The 21,203-nt window shown below is 39.4% G+C and overlaps 1 protein-coding gene across 1 annotated transcript; it reads left to right on the top strand.

Annotated features, from left to right (window-relative positions):
- The first annotated feature begins 10,096 nt into the window (after positions 1-10,096).
- Positions 10,097-19,906, top strand: znf276 (zinc finger protein 276). Its single transcript, XM_058992627.1, has 11 exons — positions 10,097-10,514; positions 11,504-11,810; positions 13,047-13,093; positions 13,611-14,057; positions 14,272-14,359; positions 15,058-15,150; positions 15,298-15,408; positions 15,786-15,867; positions 16,201-16,318; positions 16,695-16,794; positions 17,350-19,906. The coding sequence occupies exons 1-11, from the start codon at positions 10,322-10,324 to the stop codon at positions 17,630-17,632; spliced, it is 1,869 nt and encodes a 622-aa protein (XP_058848610.1). The 5' UTR covers positions 10,097-10,321; the 3' UTR covers positions 17,633-19,906.
- Positions 19,907-21,203: the final 1,297 nt, after the last annotated feature.

The following is a 21,203-nucleotide window of genomic DNA, read 5'->3' as shown; positions in this document are numbered from 1 at the left end:
TCATTTAGTCCGTTAGGATTTTCAGTCTCCAAATAATGTATCCAGAAGCACTCTTTTTGCAATAGCAGCCTATCTACATTCCCTCCCCTCCTCGGTCTAATTCTTTCTATCCCGCAAAATTTCAAGGAGGCATCACTGTGCTTATACTCATGAAAATGTTTAACAACCTCGGAGGTCATGTCTATTCATCTAATAGCACTCTTATGCTCCGATATTCATGTTTTTAAAGTTCTGCTAGTTTTTCCTACATATGCAAGTCCACATGGACAAAATAAAATATATATCACATTTTGGTACTGCAATTGAGTACACATCTAACTTTAATTTTTATACCTGTGTGAGGGTGCAGGAAGGTGTCAGTTTTGTTACATTGTGCACAGTTATGACAACGATAGTTCCCAGGTAGAATACTAAAGTGGCAGGTAGGTTTAGGCTTATAATGATCCGCTCTTACTAAAAGATCTTTTAGATTTCTATCTGTTTTCAAACAAAATAATGGCAGTGTTTTAAACTCTATCGGTAACGAACTACCCAAAGCAATAATGTTCCAATGTTTCAAAATTATATCCTTAATTGTCTTAGATGCAGGACTATATGTAGTAACACATGCAATCCTAGATTGTTTAGTTACATCCTTAGATTTTGTTTTTAGTAGTGTACGTCTGTCAGTCTTCAAAGCTCCACCATGTGCCTCTTTCAACCAATTCCATGGATAACCCCTTTCAAGAAATCTTTGCATCATGTTTTTACCTTGAGATAGAAACTCACTTTCCGTTAACACTTTTAGCGGATTAAAACAATGAATATGTGTGAAAATCTTCCCTCCCCCTTAAAACACTTAACTTGCATTTGTTTATGTAAGAAAGAAACAGATCGACACCTTATCTGCCAGACCACATGAGAATGTCACCTTCTCCAAGCTTCAAAGGGACTAATTAATTTATTATACTGGAAAGAGACTTCCTGGAACGCGTCTGCATGAATACCTGAAAGACTGCCTGCCTGCTGGTCGACACCATTAAAGCTGTCCATCTCCAAAAGAAATGTGAGCGAGATCAAGTACTTTGTTCTAGAAACTGCCATTTCTCCACTCAAGTAATTGAGTGCACCTTCCGAGATCCATAAGAATTGGATACTCATGGTCTTGTATCTCCAAATGACTGTGCATCAGACTGTGCGTCAGACTGTGTATCCTGTTCCTGCTTGCAAGATTGCGGTTCTATTTGAACTTCCCGCTGCTGTTTGAAGAGTGTCCCAGGATACAAACAGAGGAGTTCTACAGGTGCTGTTTGAAGAGGTGAGTCTTAAGGAGGCGCTGGAATGTGGTCAGGGACTGGGCAGTCCTGACATCTGTAGGAAGGTCATTCCACCACTGCGGAGCAAGGGTGGAGAAGGAGCGGGCTCTGGAGGCAGGGGAGCGTAGCGGAGGTAGAGCTAGTCTTCTAGTGCAGGCGGAGCGGAGAGGTCGAGTGGGGGTGTAGGGAGAGATGAGGGTCTGGAGGTAGCTGGGTGCAGTCTGGTCAAGGCATCTGTAGGCTAGTACAAGAGTCTTGAACTGGATGCGAGCGGTGATCGGGAGCTAGTGGAGCGAGCGGAGTAGTGGAGTAGCGTGGGCGAAGCGAGGCAGAGAGAACACCAGGCGGGCAGCAGAGTTCTGGATGAGCTGGAGCGGACGGGTGGCGGACGCAGGGAGGCCAGCCAGGAGGGAGTTGCAGTAGTCTAGGCGGGAGAGTACCAGGGCCTGGACCAGGAGCTGGGTAGCATAGTTGGTGAGAAAGGGTCGGATTCTTCGGATGTTGCTCAGGAAGAATCGGCAAGTGCGTGCCAGAGTGGAGATGTGCTGGGAATAAGAGAGGCAGGGGTCCAGGGTGACTCCAAGGTTCTTAGCTGAGGAAGAGGGAGAGAGTGTGGTAGATTCCAGAGGAACAGAGATAGAGAGATCAGAGGAGGGGGAGGAGGAGGGAAAGAAAAGGAGGTCAGATTTAGAGAGGTTGAGTTTGAGGTGATGCGAGTGCATCCAGGAGGAAATAGCAGACAGACAGGTAGAGATATGGGAGGAGATGGTGGAGTCAGAGGTGGGGAAGGAGAGGAAATTCTGAGCATCATCAGCATAGAAATGGTATGAGAAACCATAGGATGCGATGAGGGGGCCCAGGGAGCGGGTGTAGAGAGAGAACAGGAGAGGACCCAAGACTGACCCTTGGGGGACTCCAGTTAAGAGAGGGTGAGGTGTGGAGGTTGCTCCACGCCAGGTTACCTGGTAAGTGCGGTTGGAGAGGTAGGAGGAGAACCAGGCCAGAGCAGTGCTAGAGATCCCCAGGTCAGCAAGAGATGACAGTAGAATAGAGTGATCAACAGTGTCAAAGGCAGCAGAGAGGTTGAGGAGAATTAGGACAGAGGAGAGAGAGGCAGCTCGGGCACACTTTAGTGAGTTGGTGACAGACAGGAGGGCGGTTTCAGTGGAGTGAGCAGAGCGGAAGCCAGATTGGAGAGGGTCAAGCAGAGAGTGGTTGGACAGGAAAGCAGAGAGCTGGCGGTGTACAGTCCGCTCGAGGGTTTTAGAGAGGAAGGGTAGGAGGGAGACAGGACGGTAGCTCTGGAGGGAGGTGGGGTCGAGGGTAGGTTTTTTGAGGAGGGGAGTAATAGAGGCTTTTTTGAAGGCAGAGGGAAAGATACCAGAAAGTAGAGAGGTGTTGAGGAGGGAGGAGATGAAGGGGAGTAGAGCAGGAGCAGCAGCTTGAAAGAGGTGAGTGGGGAGGGGGTCCAAGGCACACGTGGTGGGTTTGTGACCCTGGAGCAGGGAGGAGAGGTCAGAGTCTGAGAGGGGCAAGAAGGTGGAGAAGGAGGGCGAGTAAGTAGGGGATGTAGTGGGTGTAGGGGTTGGAGCAGGAGGGAGTGCGGGGGAGGGAGAGGTGTTAAAGAGTTTGCGGATATCTGAGATTTTAGAAGAGAAGAAGGAGGCAAAGTCATCAGGGGAGATAGAGGAGGGGGGAGGGTTTAGGAGGGAGGAGAAGGTAGAGAATAGTTTACATTGGTTGTTAGTGGAGGTGAAAATAAGCACATTTAGCAGAGGAGAGAGTAGAGGAGAAGGAGGAGAGGAGAGTGCGGTAAAGGTCTAGGGCAGCAGGAAGTTTGGTTCTCTTCCATTTCTTTTCAGCAGATCGCAGTGTGATTCTTGCCGAGCGGAGCGCAGAGGAGAGCAAGGGATGGGGAGGGGAGGGGCGAGCAGGTCGGGAGGTGAGGGGACAGAGGGAGTCGAGGGAGGAGGTGAGTGAGGAGAAGAGGGTGGAGGTAGCAGAGTCTACGGAGAGTTGTGAAAAGGAGTCGATAGGAGGGAGGTGAGAGAGAGCAGTGGAGGCAAGGACAGAGGGGGAGAGAGTGCGGAGGTTACGGCGAGAGGTGATAGTGGGGGTAGGAGGAGCAGGGAGAGGGGGGAGAGACAGAGAAAAAGAGATTAAATAGTGATCAGAGAGGTCCAGGGGGTGACAGAGAGGGTGGAGGGGCAGCAGGCCCTGGAGAAGGTGAGGTCCAGTTGATGGCCAGCTTTGTGGGTAGGAGGGGACGGAGAGAGACAGAAGTCGAAGGAGTGAAGGAGAGGGAGGAATCCAGCAGAGTGGCTGGGGTTGGAGAGATGGATGTTGAAGTAACCCAACAGGACAGTCGGGGTAGACAGAGAGGGGAGGGAGGAGAGTAGATAGTCGAGTTCATCCAGAAAGTGAGTGAGAGGCCCAGGGGGGCGGTACAGAACAATGAGCAGGAGTTGACAGGGAGAGGTTAGTTGGACTGCATGAAATTCAAAGGTATTGACAGAGAGTGAGGTGAGATCGGAGGGGACAGAAGAGAGTAAGAAGGGAGAGAGGAGAAGACCCGTCCCACCTCCCCGTCCAGTGAGACGCGGGGTATGGGACAGGACGTAGAGAGAGGACAGGGCAGCAGGAGTAACAGTGTTATCAGGGGACAGCCAGTTTTCAGTGAGAGCAAGGAAATCGAGCGAGAGGTGGGAGGCAATGCTACTACCATGGATTATGCACTATTATCCACTATGAAAGGCGCTATATAAAATAAAGATTGATTGATTGATTGATGATTCCTTATTTAAATAATGTTTGTTGAAATGTATATTAATCCAAGTTATTACACATTCTGAATTCAGGTGTGATATACAATATTGACTGTTAAATATTCTTTCTTCTCACATTAAGCTAGTTTGATCACTAGTATTTAGGAGTTCTCTATTTTGTGTTAGTCTGTGCTATAACTAAACTGATGTAGTTATACTTTTAAACCATTGTCTGTATTTGTTTTTGATCTGTTACTATGCACTGTACTAATTAATAACCCAGTCTAATATTGTATCGATGTTAAATTGATGGAACTGAATTCAATGGCTATTACTCTATAGAGTCCATTGTGCATATTCCTATTGCAATAATTGGAATTGGCAGCAATAATTGGAATACAAGTTAAAACAAAATTAGTAGTTGGGATTAATACCCTAGATAACTAAATTAAGTAAATATCCGCTACATTGGTATTAAAGTTATTTAGCATATGTTACTGAGAATATCTGATTCTGTCAGTATATAGGGGTGTTTGTGTGTCCATCCATCCATCCATTTTTGCATTAATCTGGAGAATTGCTTATCAAATTGTGATTAAACATTCCATTGCTAATTCTTATTCTATACTGTTGATATATGACATGGTCATCAACTTTTTCATCATACTGATAGTTCAATATTGAATTTACAGCCAATGGAGGGGGGGAAGTATGTTACTGACATACTTATTTTTTTGCTGGGCAAACTGGTAATAAAATTACAGACTAAGTTAAGATATACTCTTTATTAGGGATCAGATCACTCATATTTCTAGCACCTGGTCAATTCAATAATATACCTGAACAAAGGGAGTTCTAAATCTCAGGACTGGGCGCTGGGCTAGTGAAAGTTGACTTCCATCACACTTGCATTGTTGTGGCACGATAACTAGTCTTAAAAGGGTAACCAATACATGTTCTTACCTCTCATTAGCATGCAGTTTTTTTAAAGTCCCTGTTGATTGTTTTTCAGACTATTTGACATTGGATTGGTAAAACCATTTATCTTGCCACACTATAGATTAATTCCCTGTGGTTAGGATCACATCTTTCTCCCTTTGTGCAGAAAATGGAGTTGTACCTGCACAATGTGGACTTCACCAAAGTCTAGCCTTAGTTATTTTCCTTTTAACCAGAGTCAAAGGTAAAACAAAAAGTATAGAAACCACTGGTTATTACCAATAAAATGTAGCCTTAATCCTATTGGTAGGAGTTACAATACAGAGAACAACAGCAGAACGTAAAGTAGACATGAAGAAAGGCTGGGGCCCCAAAAGAAAAGGAAACACTCACATTGTACTCACGTTAACTGGCAAAATGACTAATCACAATAGGGCATCATCCCCTTTTGTCAACAAATGTGAGGTGTAAGCAGGAAGTTCGTTCATCAAGAGCAACAGTAGCAGACATGGTGCTGATAGTCATGGTATTGCAATATGCCAAAAAAATACCATCCCTACATTTTGGTTTACCAGTTCACTGCTATATACAGTAATTGTTTTAAACATTAGACGTTGGTATGCAATAGTAACACATACCTTAAATTGTGTATACAGAAAGTATAACAAAATAAACATTTACCTTTGGGTATTGCCTCCTCTAAAAGTGCTTGGGAAATAAAGTTAATGCTCCGCAGGTACTCACAATCAGCCTCCTAGGAAACAAAAAGTAACAATTCAGACTACCAGCACTTTTGTTAACACTTTTAGCAGATTAAAAACAATGAATGAATGTGTGTGTGTGTGTTTTAATATATACAGCTCTGGAAAAAATTAAGAGACCACTGCAAAATTATCAGTTTCTCTGGTTTTACTATTTATAGGTATGTGTTTGGGTAAAATGAACATTTTTGTTTTATTCTATAAACTACTGACAACATTTCTCCCAAATTCCAAATAAAAATATTGTCATTTAGAGCATTTATTTGCAGAAAATGACAACTGGTCAAAATAACAAAAAAGATGCAGTGTTGTCAGACCTCGAATAATGCAAAGAAAATAAGTTCATATTCATTTTTAAACAACACAATACTAATGTTTTAACTTTGGAAGAGTTCAGAAATCAATATTTGGTGGAATAACCCTGATTTTCAAGCACAGCTTTCATGAGTCTTGGCATGCTCTCCACCAGTCTTTCACATTGATGTTGGGTGACTTTATGCCACTCCTTGCGCAAAAATTCAAGCAGCTCGGCTTTGTTTGATGGCTTGTGACCATCCATCTTCCTCTTGATCACATTCCAGAGGTTTTCAATGGGGTTCAGGTCTGGAGATTGGGCTGGCCATGACAGGGTCTTGATCTGGTGGTCCTCCATCCACACCTTGATTGACTTGGCTGCGTGGCATGGAGCATTGTCCGCTGGAAAAACCAATCCTCAGAGTTGGGGAACATTGTCAGAGCAGAAGGAAGCAAGTTTTCTTCCAGGACAAACTTGTACTTGGCTTGATTCATGCCAAAGCTGCCCGATTCCAGCCTTGCTGAAGCACCCCCAGATCATCACCGATCCTCCACCACATTTCACAGTGGGTGCGAGACACTGTGGCTTGTAGGCCTCTCCAGGTCTCCGTCTAACCATTAGACGACCAGGTGTTGGGCAAAGCTGAAAACTAGACTCATCTGGGGGTGCTTCAGCAAGGCTGGAATCGGGCAGATTTGTCTTTGTGAAGGACGCATGAATCAAGCCAAGTACAAGATTGTCCTGGAAGAAAACTTGCTTCCTTCTGCTCTGACAATGTTCCCCAACTCTGAGGATTGGTTTTTCCAGCAGGATAATGCTCCATGCCACACAGCCAGGTCAATCAAGGTGTGGATGGAGGACCACCAGATCAAGACCCTGTCATGGCCAGCCCAATCTCCAGACCTGAACCCCATTGAAAACCTCTGGAATGTGATCAAGAGGAAGATGGATGGTCACAAGCCATCAAACAAAGCCGAGCTGCTTGAATTTTTGCGCAAGGAGTGGCATAAAGTCACTCAACATCAATGTGAAAGACTGGTGGAGAGCATGCCAAGACGCATGAAAGCTGTGCTTGAAAATCAGGGTTATTCCACCAAATATTGATTTCTGAACTCTTCCTAAGTTAAAACATTAGTATTGTGTTGTTTAAAAATGAATATGAACTTATTTTCTTTGCATTATTCGAGGTCTGACAACACTGCATCTTTTTTGTTATTTTGACCAGTTGTCATTTTCTGCAAATAAATGCTCTAAATGACAATATTTTTATTTGGAATTTGGGAGAAATGTTGTCAGTTTATAGAATAAAACAAAAATGTTCATTTTACCCAAACACATACCTATAAATAGTAAAACCAGAGAAACTGATAATTTTGCAGTGGTCTCTTATTTTTTTCCAGAGCTGTATATTTAGTATAGGAGTAATATATAAAGAAATTATTTATTATCTCTGATATCTTTCCCTAATATACTAAATCAATATGTAAAACCTTCTTAACCCTTGTACTGTCAATGTCACATAAAAGTCATACTATTCCATGCTTATTAGTAGCAAATTCTTTAAAATTAAAACAATACTATTAATGGAGAATGGGGAATTAGACAGAAAATAAATGCTACCTTATGACAATTTGAAAGTTGTGTGTAGTTTAAAATGATCAGTATCACATATTGTTAATACCAGTATGCAAAACCCAACGATTGAAATAAATATGTATTTTACAAAATGCAATGACAGGTTCAACACTAATATAATGCCGTGCATGTCAGCTGTTTCAAACACAACACACACATCTTAGCCTTATTTTAATAACCCATTCATATCCTGTGTACACAAGGAATGTCAAAACAATTCGTCTATGCGTCGAACAGTTATGCTAAAAATGGCAAATGCAAAAAGCTGATTCAAAGTTCATTATTATGTGGGAACAAACCAGCGGGCAGGGTAAGGTCACAGGACACCGTGGTGATTAATTACGCACTCGCTCTGACTGTCAAGTGTTTTTTTTTTGTTTTGGTTTTTTTTTAAGTATTGTATCATAGGCTGTAAACAGTTATATTCCCGGATTAATTGCACACATTAAAATGCTGTTTAGCGTACCAAAATGCCAGATATTAGCATAATTTATAAATATAACTATATTTATTTTAGTTTTACGATAAAACAAATTAACACATATTGACAGCTGTGCTGTATCGGCCCTATAAACATCTCCCTATCTAATCCACGCCCTGTCACTTGACATTTACACCCTCAATAACGTATCCCATTATTTTACCTTGTGTCTGTAATATTAGTGACCAGTTATTATTTATTTCTTAGCAGACAGTTGTATCGCCACATTGGCTAGTGAAGAACTTTCACTCCTCCGTCTGGTACGGCAGCAGCCATTGCGGAACCGAGTATTCCTGAATTAAAATTACACCTTAAAATACACGGACCTAATACACCCAAGTGTGCGTATCACGGACTTTCATAAACAGGGAGTGAGTGGCAAAGTGGAGGGAGAGGAAACAACCAAGTAGAATATCTTTGGTGTAAACATTCGTGTTTGTTAATCCTTGGTTTGTTGTTACATGCACACGCTAGAAAAGAGCAATGTGATTGGTTCAGTGGTTTTTAATCATGCTTTTATAACGACTAAGATTCACACCTGACTATATATATATATATATATATATATATATATATATATATATATATATATATATACACACACACACACTGTATTTATATACACCTAGCCAGTCCTCGCTAAAACAAAAAAACAAACAAAACAAAACAGTGCATAAAAACAGTATAGACTAGGGCAGTGGTCCTCAAAGTGGTGCCCGGGAAGCCAGGCCATCGTGCCCGCGGCAGCTGTTCTTAAATTATGGGTCGTGAACACATTTCTGGCGGGTCGTAGCGTGGGAAAATAAATAACGCTTGAAACGCCTTTTCCAACAAAAGCATCACAGCAGTCTGCTGACAGTGCTGCTCGGTTATGTTTTTTTTTTCCCTGAAGGCCCTCTGCGATACGGTCAACCAACTGAAAATCTGCATTTTCTCTGCGGTGGCCCAAACATAAGTTAGCTGGGTGGGGCATAAACTGTGTCTGTTTCAGTTACAGGTACTGACAGTAAGTTTAACCAATAGGAGAGTGAAATATCTGAGTTTTATGCTGCTGTCCAATCATAAGCAAGCACAAGCATTGAATGAAAATTGGCGAGTAAGTGGCCAATGGGAAAGTGAAAGATCTGACAGCTGTCCAATCATTCGTGAGCAGAGGAGGGTTGTTAATATGCCGGCTAAGCATTGAATTTCGCCCAGCACTATTATTGATAATACATTTCAGTATTTAGAATTTAATTTTCTCTCTCTATATTTTTTTATTTCAACAGACAAGGGAAACGTCGTAGTAGATTTAGTTACCAACGATCTTTATGAGCGATCTTTAAACGGAATTTTGGCAAACTGAAACAAAGCGAGACGCTATCTGTTCTCTTTTATTTTAGTTTACTCATGGTTATCTGTGCAAACATGCTATATACAAATATTTGCATTGCGTATTTTATATAGTCTAAATTATTTAAAGAATAAGTGCAGCACTCACAATTACTGTCTGAGCCAAGAATAACTCCCACTATAACTCTGGGTAAAATGTATTATTTTTCTCATATATATATATATATACACACACACACATATACACACTGTATATATGTCACGGGGAGGATAAGAACCTATGCATAGTCAGCGTGCCCGCAAACAGTCAAATAACAAGATCAATTTATGTCCGTGCCCAAATTACTTTGAGGACTACTGGACTAGGGCTTCGGCGCATTTGCTTGCCTTGGGCCCCAAAAATACTTATTCCTGTCAAAGGGTGTGTGTGTGATTGATTTAGCATGGCCGTTATTTTGATCTCTACCATTATTAACTATGAAAAGTGAAGATTTTGCCTACAAAACTTCAGTACTAATACCTACAAAGAAAGCCTTCTGCAGTTCTTCATATTACCAACAGAGGCGCTGTGGATGCTATCAAAACGTTTTTTTTTTTTTTTCTTGATGGTTCAGGGATGCCCGTGAGTTTTCTTTTTGTTTAGCTACTTCCGGATCTGGTTGTTTACTTTGGGCTCTACTCTATATCATGTGTTCATTATTAAAACGTTTAACAATCACCGAATAAAACATTATATACATTTTAAAAGTTTTAACCGCTAATATTGTATTTTATATAAATTTAAACAAGAGCTATCTGGTTGCTATCTGAGTAAGTGGATGATGAAGCGCGACCGGCGCGGTCGGTTCCGTGCTCTGGTGCAGGAGACTCAGCTGGGACAGCAGGCTGCTGAGCGCCGTAAGCCAGGTGGCCGCCGTGGAAGACCGCGATCTTCCGAAATACAACACACAGAAGAACGTCTCCCCCCTTCAGCTGTAGTAGGTGGTGCTGAAGTCGGATCAGAGGAATCGGGTTAGTTTGCTGCACAAATGGACGGTTGAAAACGAGAGAAAGCTACAAAATGTTATAGTTTGGCTTCATTTTCTTACTTGATGTACCATGCAGTCCTACATTGGTGTACCGTTTGTATCATTTGCAGGTACAGCGTTTATGGAGGTTTCTTATTTCAAGTACAGATTCTACTTCTAGTAAGACAACCCTTCGTAAGATCTCTTCCAAAAGACTGCTGCCAGTAGTTTAACATCAGGGCTGAAGAAAGAGAAATATTCATACTTTATTTGCATGCTTTCATTTAAGAGAAAGACAAATAGGTATTTGTATTAGCAATTTGTTTTGTGCAGCATGATTTTATTTATTGAAAGTGGGGGAAAACAAAACGAATGAGGCGAGTTAAAGGAGCTGCCTCTGGCTTAGCTGTGGAGTGGTTGTGGAGTTTTCTTCAGGCTGCAGTAGGCTTCTTTTGCAAGTCAAAACTGCATGTGTCTAAACAAGCATGTAAGTGAAATTCATCCCTTAGCACAGCTAAACATACCAAATTAGAGCTGTCAGTAGATCACTGTGGCCTCCACTGTATACACATATACAGTGTAAGTTTGACTTACAGACAGACGTATACCCCTTGATTCTGCTATTATTATTATTATTATTATTATTATTATTATTATTATTATTATTATTATTATTTCTTCTTAGCAGAAACAATAATAACTACCCTAATGCTAACCTAAATAACACAATTATAAGCACTTTTATATATATTAAAAAAAAACTGTATAATTAATAGACCTTCATGTGGCCCATATTTTGATGCTGTAGATGGGGCTATGTACCCCAGCAGGGGATATGAGCCTTACACCCAGCGGTTTGATGTCTGGTACAATTAATTCGTTTGGAGCCTGAACTCTGCTTGGCACAGTAACTCAGTGGCCTATGTCTCAGAGTTGATCAGTTGCAAATACAATGCATAATGTGTGATCAGTATTTTCTCATTGGCATTGTAGGTATGGGAAGGACTGTAACCACTGCATTCTGCCGGCTTTGCCATGGGAAATTTTCATCCCGGAGCCTGCGAAGTGCCTTTGGGAAGATCCCTGTGATTGGACAAGGTGCCGAGAAGCAGCAGAAACAGCAGGTTTTCTTTGCTGATTTCCAGCGCCTGGTGGGTGTGCCGGTGATGCAGGATCCAGTCCTCTCCCAGTTCATCTGCAAGAACTGCCACACCCAGTTCTATAAATGCTCCAGCATCCTACGGACGTTTATCCAGCAGGTTAACGTGTCGCCAGCTGGAAGAGTGAGGTCAAGGGGCAGGTGAGTGGAGAGCTTGTCAGAGAATGATACAGAGCAGGGCCTCACTCTGGTTTGCTTTGTTTTCACTGGATATCATTTAATCCTGAGCTCTATTCAAGTTAACATGTTTTCAAGTTACTGAGATTGTGCCTAATTTGAGCTGAACCTCAGTTTTGTCAGCCTGGAAGATCATCTCAGACCAACATAGCACAATTACAACATAACACAGTCTTTAATTGAGGCATACCTCATGAGCTTTCAATGTATTTGTGAGATGTGCGCAAAAGGAACATACAGTACATCCTCGCTATAATGCCCTTCATTATAACGAACCTGGCCCCTGGACCCCAAATAAAAAATAAAAAAAAGATAATAAACACAAGCTGTCAACATCCTGGTCTGTACGCATGGGATTCCACCTCCACAGTGAAGTCAACTCTTTTTTTTTTTAACAAAAAGCAATAAAATCATTTTTATGTTGCAACAAATCTTGAAACTATATAGATTGTTTGAAAAAAAGTAGGCATATCTCTTGTTGTGAATATGGGTTGTCAAAAAGCACTGTTTTTTTTGGCTGGTACAGCAACCATGTGACAAAGCAAAACTGATTTAAAAAAAAAAAAAAAAACCCCAAAAAAACCAGAAACAAAACTTTAACTTTTCATGTCGAGTTGATTCGGAATAAAAACTCAGTGGGATTCTTGCATGTTGGATTTAGATTTGTTGCACTTTGAAACGATTCATGTCAGATTGATTCTGAATAAAAGTTCAGCTTCAATTCGGGATTTTTGCATTTTGTTCTGCGTTTTAATTCTTTAACGAATTGGATAAATCAAAGGCAGAGTATTGCATACATGAGACGAACGGGTACATTAAATTCTCTTTATATAACAATCTCATCTCATTAACTTACTCCAACAGTTTATCATTCATTTTGATTGTCCTGTCGCTGTAACAAACCACTTGATATGTTGAACAAAAGACTTGGAACCCAACAGGTTCGTTATAGCGAGGGTGTACTGTATTTGACTTTCAATTGCAACATTTGCCCACCTGGTGGTGGTTTGCGCAAAGTAAGAGGACTAATTATCTGCTATTGTATAGCTTTGTATGTCTCTAGTAGTCAGTTTCCCAAAGGCATACGTTAAGCTGTAAAACAAGACAAAACCAACAAAAAAGTGCTGTAAAAATGTGTAACTAGTTATGGATTGTACATTTTGTGTATTCTTGCTTTTAATGCACGTCTTTCCTCTTTAGGGGAAATTCACTTTCTGTAAATTCAGACTCCGAGAATTCAAGTTTTGGTAAGTAGACACAATTAAATAATGTTCAATTGGTATAAGCTGTACATGTCTACTGTAATTCAACCCATTCTTATTTATTCTTTGCATTTGCTGTTACAGTACTTCAATATCACAAATGTAATTGTTTCCATTTTAGTTTCTTGTGATTTTTATTAAGTGCAAATAGTCAAACAATCACTGCTTGAAATGTATTCGGTGGTAAAATTGACCAATTTCATATTCGTTCATATAACTTTTTAAATGTCAAAGATACCTTCAAAGGAAACCAATGTATCAACTATGACAGGTAAATAACACACTTTAGGTCATATGATGGGTTACTGGGCTTATTGGTGACAGATTTGTTTACTGTAGGGTTTTGAAAGAATGTCCAAACATGTTCGCACCAGGGCTGTTAATAATAGTAACCACCAAATAACATGTTTAACTGACTTGGCCAACCAGGCAACATGTACTTAGGGCTATGGAAACTCTATGTAAGATGGAAAGAGTATTGTACTGTATTTTGTTTTAACAGATGATCTGATTACATCAAGTCCTCGGTGCTTGCGCAGCCTGGTATCCTGGGCACACCAGCATGCCGGGTCGTGCCAGTCCTGCCCCAGCCTGCAGGAGGTGATGGCGTCAGAGTACTGCGGGGTGGTCCGGGCAGTCTGGGCCTGTGGAGACGGGCATAACTATGTCATGGACACTGACTCTGATCGCACCCCACAGGGGCTCCATTCTGCAGAAGAAGCAGTGAAACCGGAGGGTGGGGAGGGCTCAGGAAAGCCAGCTTCAGGGAACAGTTCTACAGAGCATGGCAGGCAGCCACAGCTGGCCACGATGGAGCCTTGCAGCTCGGATTGCCCGTCGGCAACAACACTGGTGACAAACGCAGGGACTCCACGAAACCAGAATGCATCGCACCACCATATAGAGAGTAATAAAAATGCACATGAATCGCCTGTTGACAGCATTGAAGGTACGGTAAAAAAACAAAAAAGGGTAAAGTTGGGTAACCAATAATTATTCTATCCAAATATACAATTCTCTGTGCAAAGGTTTTTGAATTCTGCTGCCACTTTCTACTTTGTAAATATGCTTGCAGGATAGAAATGCAAATAGCAACTTTTTGAAATGGGTCAGGTATGATTTCTTTGTATTGGATAATAGCATGTATGTTTTTTCTTCATTAGGACAGTTAAGCAGTAAAGAGGTGCCCAGTTCAGTGCCACTAGGAGAGGCATTGGATGGGGAAGAGGAAGATAGTGATCTATCCGACAGGTAATCTTAAATAATTCGCCCTCGTGTGGGTGGCAAAACCTTTATATTTATAACTAACATGACTGGCACTACCCATTTTTAAACTTTTGCCTTTAAAATGAGGGGAATGACAGAGTTGGTTTTATTTATTAATTTCAACTAAATAAGGTTGCTGTCACAATAATTGGCTGGTTTTTGAATTTTGGTCAGTGTCATTTTAAACGCAATCAAGTTTCATAGAGATCATCATCCTTGTGCAAGAGAATGTTCGCTCTTTATGATTGCTTATTTCTTTCACCACAGAAACATAAGAAGAATAAAAAACATTGGCCGTGCCAAAGATATCGACACATTTATTTTCCTTTTTATGCTTGGTTAGTTGGACAGTTTGATGCATATTGAAGCAACGTTTGGTTCACTTGTGAAATGTAAACAGGCATAGATTAAGAAAGAATGAGTATCAAACAAAGTAGACCAGATCAGTTGAAAGGGTGGTCTTGGTTCCCTTGTTTATTTATCCCCAAAACTTTGTTAATGTAAAAACCAAAGAAACTTTTTAATTGGAAATTGAAACCTCAACCAAGCAGTGAACAATGAAAGTGGCACAACTAATAAATAAGCAATGCTGTGCATTGTCCTACCTATAAATTGGCTTCTGTTCTCAATCCATCATGTTATTGTTTTTGATTGTTAAATTATTGGCTTATATTGATTTGTAGTTCTAACCTAATTCTGTCAAGCGACGATGAAGATGAGGAAAAGACAAAAAGTGGATCCTCGGATGAGTTATTTGAACCTTACCCAGAGAAGAAGTGAGTGGAAATTCACGTTATATTTAAATAGTATTTTTTTTTTAACTAATGATCCTAAAAAAATGAAACTTTTTGTGACAGAAGAAACAGGGGTTTAAAAAAAAAAAGTTTTTTCTTTTTAATTTTTTTTTTTTTTTTTTTTTTTAGTAAAGTTTCTTCAAAAAAGAGTGAGAGTAAAGAGGCTAAAAAGACGGAACCAAAAGTAAGGAAGAAACCAGGTCCCAAGCCAGGATGGAAAAAGAAAATTAAAACTGAAAGGTACAGCACACGTGTTCATCCTCAAATGTGGTAGTAGATGAGGATACAGAGGCTAAGGGTACAATTGATTTGACTTTATAGCTAACAAAAATTCATTCTAGGAAATACAAATTCATGAAATAAACACGTGGATACATTTATACTTAGAATGGTGTTAACTATATGCTGTGAAAACGTGTCCCTATTCCTTAAAGGAATCATGTAATTGTTCTGAAATCTATTTATGAAAACATTTTAATATTGCCTTTGCTAAGGGATGCTGTAGATATAGGAAAGACGTTTTGTCACCTAGGGTGCTGCTGGATTTCAAGTCATCACTGATTAGGAAAAGGCTTTGAATCTGATTTACAGAAGATGATCCTGATCTTGTGTTTCAGTTATAGAGAAGAGCTGCCTACAATTTATAAGTGTCCTTACCAGGGCTGCACTGCTGTTTATAGAGGGGCTGATGGAATGAAGGTACGTTTTACCGTATTTATTTAAGCAATGCAGTTTACAGTTTTTAGAATTGTCCCATAATGTCTCTTTGTAAAACTAGAGTATATGTTAAAAGTATACTTTGAACACAGGTGTCAAAACAAAACTGAAAGTAAATGTTGATAACAAACTTTGCCGTAAACTGCAGTTTTTTTACTCTTGACATAATTTTCACTTTAGTACATTTTTTTATTTTTTTGGACTAGAAGCATTCTTAGGATAGATGAAAAATCAATTCGATATTACACTGAATACGATTAAGTGTAAGACAAGTTGCAAGGTAATAGCACCTGCCCCCCATTCTTCTTGTTCTAGAAACACATCAAAGAGCACCATGAGGAAGTCCGTGAGAGGCCCTGCCCCCACCCAGGTTGTAACAAGGTGTTCATGATAGACCGATACCTGCAGCGCCACGTGAAGCTCATACACACAGGTGAGTGGGCTAGTCTCAGATTCATGCTGGGTATTATTTCGTAATGAGTTTTGTAGTCAAATAAAGAAGTGATCCTAATAATACAGAGTTAACACTATATCCCTTATTCAACAGTTTGGGCGAATATCAATTAATTACTACTATGCTTATCACTGATTTATGAACTGTAAATGTATTGGCAAAACATTTACATTCGACTTACAAAACGCAGGGATAGCAAACTGCAGTTTTGTTGTGTTTCGTGTTTTTTTTTTTTCGCAGTCATTATTATTTGGAATCAAAATTCTTGTGAATTACTACCTCCTTTTAATGTCAACTTCATGTAGTTTGATACTGCTTGTAAGCATTTCAGCTTTAACGTATCATCGTCTTACAGAGGTGCGGAATTACATCTGTGATGAATGTGGGCAAACATTTAAACAGCGGAAACACCTCTCAGTTCATCAAATGCGGCATTCTGGAGCGAAACCTCTGCAGTAAGTACTTCGAGAAAGTGAAGTTTCTATTGGAATTCTAAATGAGTGATCCGAGAAATTTGGTATTGGCTATTGCAGTTGGAAACTGGTAGAAATGTGTTCCTCTTTTTTTGTTCTTAATACATTTGAGCGTTAACTATTGGGTCTTCTTTAAGACATTTTTCCCAGCTTTTTACAGTACTTGGGAATACTCTTGGATTATATCAACCACATTTTTAGGGGCAATCTCTGGAATTCAGGGTGATTTTAGCTATTGCTCCAGGCTGGGTATAGGTTGATTATGACAGCAACTATATTTAGTTTATGAAATATGGAGCAAGAAGGACAGAAAGAAAGCATAATTTCAGTATATGTTTATTACTTTTGCCTGGCTGCAAATACAGTAAAATAACTTCAAGCTTTGTAAATGGTCCCCATTGACGTATAACTGAAATACTGTAATACAGAATATGCAGCTTATGTAACTGCAGATAGTGATGGGCATAATGCTTGTCATCTTCCAGAAATTATTTCTTCAGTGAAACTGTTTTAATGGTAAACATTTTTGCTTGTCAGGTGTGAAGTCTGTGGTTTCCAGTGCCGGCAAAGGGCTTCTCTTAAATACCACATGACGAAGCACAAGGCAGAGGCAGAACTGGACTTTGCTTGTGATCAGTGTGGAAAACGATTTGAAAAGGCCCATAACCTGAATGTCCACATGTCCATGGTGCATCCCTTGACCCAGAATTCAGATAAGAACAAATCTTATGGAATTGTACAATTACTACCACCTGGTGATCCGCAGGGTATGCCAGAAACTCTTACAGAACCATTAATCCACCAGGAGACTACCAGCTGAAACACAAGCCAGGAGAGAAGCTGGACTTTTGTAGAAGATGCAATAATCAGAACTCGGGTGCTGATTTATTTTAAGATCATACTCAAGAAAGGACTGCAGTGTTATCTGCAGTCAATTGCAGTCAAGCCAGCAGCCTATATACTAGCATTCAGGTTTAATACCACTAGAAGATAGTTCATCAGAATTGTGTGCGAGTTACTGAGATGCTTTGTTACTATTTTAGGTGCAAACACACAAATAAAATACAAAAAAAATATTTAGATATTAGGAGTCAGCAGTAAACTGGCCCAATAGAAATAAGGACTGCCTAACATTTTAAGTTTTTTTGTTGTTTTTTTTTACTGTGACATTTTATAAATTTCAAAATGAAATGTATTTTTATTGTGCTTTGTATTTATGACTTGCACCCCTGTTACTTGCAACCTGAAATAAGGTTTCAGCTAACATTTATTACAGAAGTGATTTATTTCTGTATTTTAGGTCAAGTGTAGCATTAGTGTACCTAGACAAAAAAAAAAAATCTGAAAAAAAGTGCCATGTAAAAATTATTTATTTTTCCTATCTACAGCCTTTGAGCAAATATTACAAAAATATTTATATGCACTTGCTTACTGTGGTTGTATGTAAGAGAAGACCTTACTGACAAGCTGTGATTCACAGGATACTGCACAAGACTTCCTTTAAAACCGAACGATGGTTTTACATACAGTAATGCAGCTGTACCGTGAAGACACAAATAGGGTTCAAATCTCAAACTATTCGTAAACTACTTTCCTAATTGAAGTATGATGCGACTGCTGCTTCAGATTTCATTCACAATTTACATGCAAATGAAGGTACAGAAATGTCATGTACTAAAGATTGAATTAGTTTGCAATATGTAATTTTCGTAAGTTTCTTTATTATCATAGCAGTAAATGATACGGTCACTTTGCTAAAATGACATATCATGTACAGTAACACCTGCCTGCACACAATCCGTGTACAGATTTTTATAAATAAATATGATGTTTAGCCAAGTGTATGAATTGATGAGGCATTTTAAAGGTTATGTGATCATTCAGCATGTACAAAAAGTTTCACTAGAAGAGTTTCCAGGACAGCATGTGAATGCCTATATCAAGTCAGGTGTTGTAAAGGAAAAGTAACAGTGTGATGTTTGTGCCTGTAAAAGTATATTAAAAAAGTACTTTAAAAATTGCACAGATTACATTTAAAAGATATCCTGACATTAGTCAGCATATTGGATATTAAACATTAAAATGGACCGTGTATTTTAATCAGATCTTATTGTGCATGTATTTAAAAAGCTATTTTTTTATACAATAAACAGGTATGTATATAATGTAAATAGATCATCTTGTTTTTTGTGTATTCCATATTTCAGTATGAGGCACCTTTTGTTGAACAGGATTGTTGTTTGGGAAGAAGACTTAGTTCCTTTTTTATATTTATTTTTGAAAACTCATACACATTACATTTTTTTTTTTTTTTTTTTTTACAAAATTCTAAATGGATAATATTGATTAACAAAAAATGCTCTCAGGATCGAAGGGAAAGCTAAGTGAACATTTTTAAACCCATGTTGCTTTCTCAAGCAGTTCTATTAAGGTTATGATAAAAATAAATGTAAAGGTAGGATTCAATTGTGTTTTTATTTGAACACCCGCATAAACCAACAGAGACTAAAAAATAAAATACTGCTTTGTTTGCTAGGTTATGCTACTGAAATTTTAAAGGAATTCAATATTTGTTTCTGAACACTATACCAACCCATACATTTTTAAACATTCTTGAATAAAATTTATTTTGCAATGACATTTCAATGCACAATATTGAACATTTCATATTGTTTTTTATTTTTTTATTTTTAGTGCTGAGGAAGACACTGGCTGCTTATTGTTTTTCCTGTCAGAATTTGTGTCATTTCAATTGTAGTTGTGCTTAAAAAACAAGTAGTGCATAAATAAATCCTTCATAAAAAGGACCATTTACATATTTACAGAAAGCCTGGCTCTTCATAAAGTGAATCATTACCAATAGGATTCAGACTGAAGGTAGGAGCAGCTTTCACCTCTGAGTCTAGGTCCAGACAAGCACCTTCCAACTGGAAAAAAAAAACTGTTAAAAATAAATAAGTGACATGCTGTAAAGATGAATAATCGTTTAATTCACTTAATGTGAAATCATCATCATTGCACCACTGTCCCAAAGCAAAGGTTTGGTATGTAATTGATAGCTGCTGAATGTAGATAGGTAATAAACAAAAATAAATAAACAAAGTATATTTACCTGTTTTCTGTATAAAAAGCTCTCTTGCAGACACTAAAATAACTTGCAGCAGAAATTGCTGAGCTCCCATCAATTCTGCTGAATCAACCTGAGCCCATTTTTTACTTTATTGCCAAATGCATCTTAAATCATTATTTTTCCCATTGATATAAATATTTTTTAAGTGTGCCACTTTAACATACAGGATGCTGCTTTGTAATGTAGTGCTAGTATACCTTCAGACTTTGAGCGGCCAACAGATTATCCAAACTTATTTTTTATTTTACAAAACCGGTGTTCTTGTATTTTACCTGTTTAGAGCTTGACTGTTTATCTCTACTTGTTGAGACGTCCACTCCATCCAAGAACAGTTTGACCATCCCACTGTACATCTGGTGTGCCACATGTAAAAAAAAGCTTGCCTTTTCATTACAGAAGATAGCAAATTCTGATCCAGGCTAGGGAAAAGGCTATAGGAAGGGATACTGGTTATAAGTTTACACACTGCCTGGGTACTGAAATACAGACTGTACTAACATACATACTATTGTAGGACAATACATTGGTGAGAAAAGTGAACTTGGCTTGTATTCAATCTAAATTATGGCAGAGCTATTATAAAGCTATGGCGTTGCCATACATTTTATTCAGGTATACTTTGAACCACAATATTTGACTTGATTCCAAGTCCTAGACACCCCACAAAAGGGAAAAGAAAAAAGCCAAATAACATTTTAAATAGTGAGCAGATCGGTTTGTTGATTGTTTGAGTAGTATTGTTCCTTGGGATAACAAGTCATGAGTTCAAGTCATGATTTCATAAAAACGCCAGGTGCTCAGTGTTTGGTATTTGAGTTGAGTTAAAATTGCCAAAATGAGTTGATTAAGAATCTGAATAAATAGCGATTCGAAAAGACATGATTTTAATTAATGCAAGAACAGCGAAAGATACGTCCATGCCCCGCTTGAGTAATGAAGATCGCCTGGTTGCTATGGGCATGATTGAAGGCGGCCTGTCTGTGAGAAAAGTTGCCTGGAGAATAAGATGTTCTGTTTCAACAATCAGCCGACTAGTCCAGAGAAACCAGGCTATGTGAGGGACAGGCCACATCCTGGAAGGCAGAGGGCCACTACACTGGCCCAGGACCGTCACAAGAATGCCTTTGGTGCAGATTGAGGGCAATCTCACTGCTCAGCGATGCAGTGATGAAGTCCTTGAGGCAACAGTTTTTCCATTCCTGCAAGCCAATCTGGAAGTGTCAATTTTCCAGCAAAACAATGCAAGACCACAGAGCGCTAG

Source organism: Acipenser ruthenus, chromosome 19, assembly GCF_902713425.1.
Source record: "Acipenser ruthenus chromosome 19, fAciRut3.2 maternal haplotype, whole genome shotgun sequence".
NCBI classification, from domain to species: domain Eukaryota; kingdom Metazoa; phylum Chordata; class Actinopteri; order Acipenseriformes; family Acipenseridae; genus Acipenser; species Acipenser ruthenus.
This window is presented reverse-complemented; position numbering and strand designations above follow the sequence as displayed.

Excerpts from the sequence above, each read along its gene's own strand:
- znf276 (XM_058992627.1), top strand. The coding sequence starts at position 10,322 with ATGATGAAGCGCGACCGGCGCGGTCGGTTCCGTGCTCTGGTGCAGGAG. Across the intron at positions 13,094-13,610 it reads CTCCGAGAATTCAAGTTTTG|ATGATCTGATTACATCAAGT; the intron begins GTAAGTAGACAC and ends TTGTTTTAACAG. Across the intron at positions 14,360-15,057 it reads GATAGTGATCTATCCGACAG|TTCTAACCTAATTCTGTCAA; the intron begins GTAATCTTAAAT and ends ATTGATTTGTAG.